The sequence below is a fragment of the Cnephaeus nilssonii genome, assembly GCF_951640355.1.
Source record: "Cnephaeus nilssonii genome assembly, chromosome: 10".
In the NCBI taxonomy this organism is placed as follows: domain Eukaryota; kingdom Metazoa; phylum Chordata; class Mammalia; order Chiroptera; family Vespertilionidae; genus Cnephaeus; species Cnephaeus nilssonii.
The window spans coordinates 63,358,647-63,359,899 of NC_137081.1; the positions used below are offsets into that span (position 1 = coordinate 63,358,647).

A 1,253-nucleotide genomic window follows, 5' to 3' on the forward strand; every position below is an offset into this window, starting at 1 on the left:
TCTCCCTTCCGCTCTAAAATCAATTAAAAATATATTTTAATTAAAAAATAAAAGCATGCAGATGTTACTACTATGATGCCAGAGGCAAAGAGGTTCTATATTTTCTGCACTTTTTTCAAAGCTACTCCTCCCAAACCCACTCTTAACTATTCCCATGCCTTTTACTTAATTTAGCTATAGGAGTTTGATATAGGCTCCATCATCTTTTCTCTTCTTCTTCTTCTCTTCCCTCACTGAGTTTTGATCAAGAAATGTGTATCATCTCACCGGGACTGGGCAGTGCTGACGACGCGGAGCTACCCGATCGTTCTAAGATGGCAGAGGTGGAGGAGACACTGAAGCGACTTCAGAGCCAGAAGGGACTGCAGGGAGTCATCGTGGTGAACACACAAGGCATTCCTATTAAGAGTACCATGGACAATCCCACCACCACACAGTACGCCAACCTCATGCACAACTTCATTTTGAAGGCCCGGAGCACCGTGCATGAAATTGACCCCCAGAATGACCTCACTTTCCTTCGAATTCGCTCTAAGAAAAATGAAATTATGGTTGCACCAGATAAAGACTACTTCCTGATTGTGATTCAGAATCCAACTGAATAAGCCACTCTCTCTTGGCTCCACGCATCATTCCTTAATTTAATGCCCCCCAAGAATAAGAGTGTTAATCATGTCAACCAACTGGCAGGTGGAAATCACCTTAGAGCCCACGCAGACCAATCCAGTGACCAGTGTGGGCTGCAGCTCCACCCCGCCCACCACAGGCACCCCTTTGCTGGCCAGTCACCTGAGTTCCCAGGAGGGCCTCTTTCCTCAAGTCCGGGTTTCGGAGCAAGAGTTTGTGAGAGGCCCACACCCTGCTTCCTCCTGACGTTCAGTTCACTTTGTTGCCCTTGGAAAAAGGCTGCTTTTCTTTAACTAAAAATAACTGAAACGTGAAAAAAAGAAAGAAAGAAAGAAAGAAATGTATATCATCTTAATCTCACCACCATTCTCATTTGGGTTACTGAAGATAAATATAATAAAACCATTTCTCCATCGCTAGTGGACTTTTTCTCTCTGATCACAACCATGTAGAGTCTTTCTCACTGTAAAATAAAAAACAAAATACAAACAAAACAACCTTCCAAAAACTTTAACTCTTGAGATGTCTCTCCCTTGGTTTCCTACCCTTCAAAGCAAAATTTATTTGATAATAATATCTCCTTAGGAACAGAATTGTTCCTGATTACTTTCAATAAAGTTGAAAAG

At 42.2% G+C, this 1,253-nt stretch overlaps 1 protein-coding gene across 1 annotated transcript; it reads left to right on the forward strand.

Moving 5' to 3' along the window:
• Nucleotides 1-287: 287 nt before the first annotated feature.
• On the forward strand, nt 288-755 carry LOC307105889 (dynein light chain roadblock-type 1-like). Its single transcript, XM_079781810.1, has one exon. The coding sequence runs from the start codon at nt 315-317 to the stop codon at nt 603-605; it is 291 nt and encodes a 96-aa protein (XP_079637936.1). The 5' UTR covers nt 288-314; the 3' UTR covers nt 606-755.
• The last annotated feature ends 498 nt before the right edge of the window (nt 756-1,253 follow it).

Coding starts and splice junctions, on each gene's coding strand:
- LOC307105889 (XM_079781810.1), top strand. CDS start 315: ATGGCAGAGGTGGAGGAGACACTGAAGCGACTTCAGAGCCAGAAGGGA.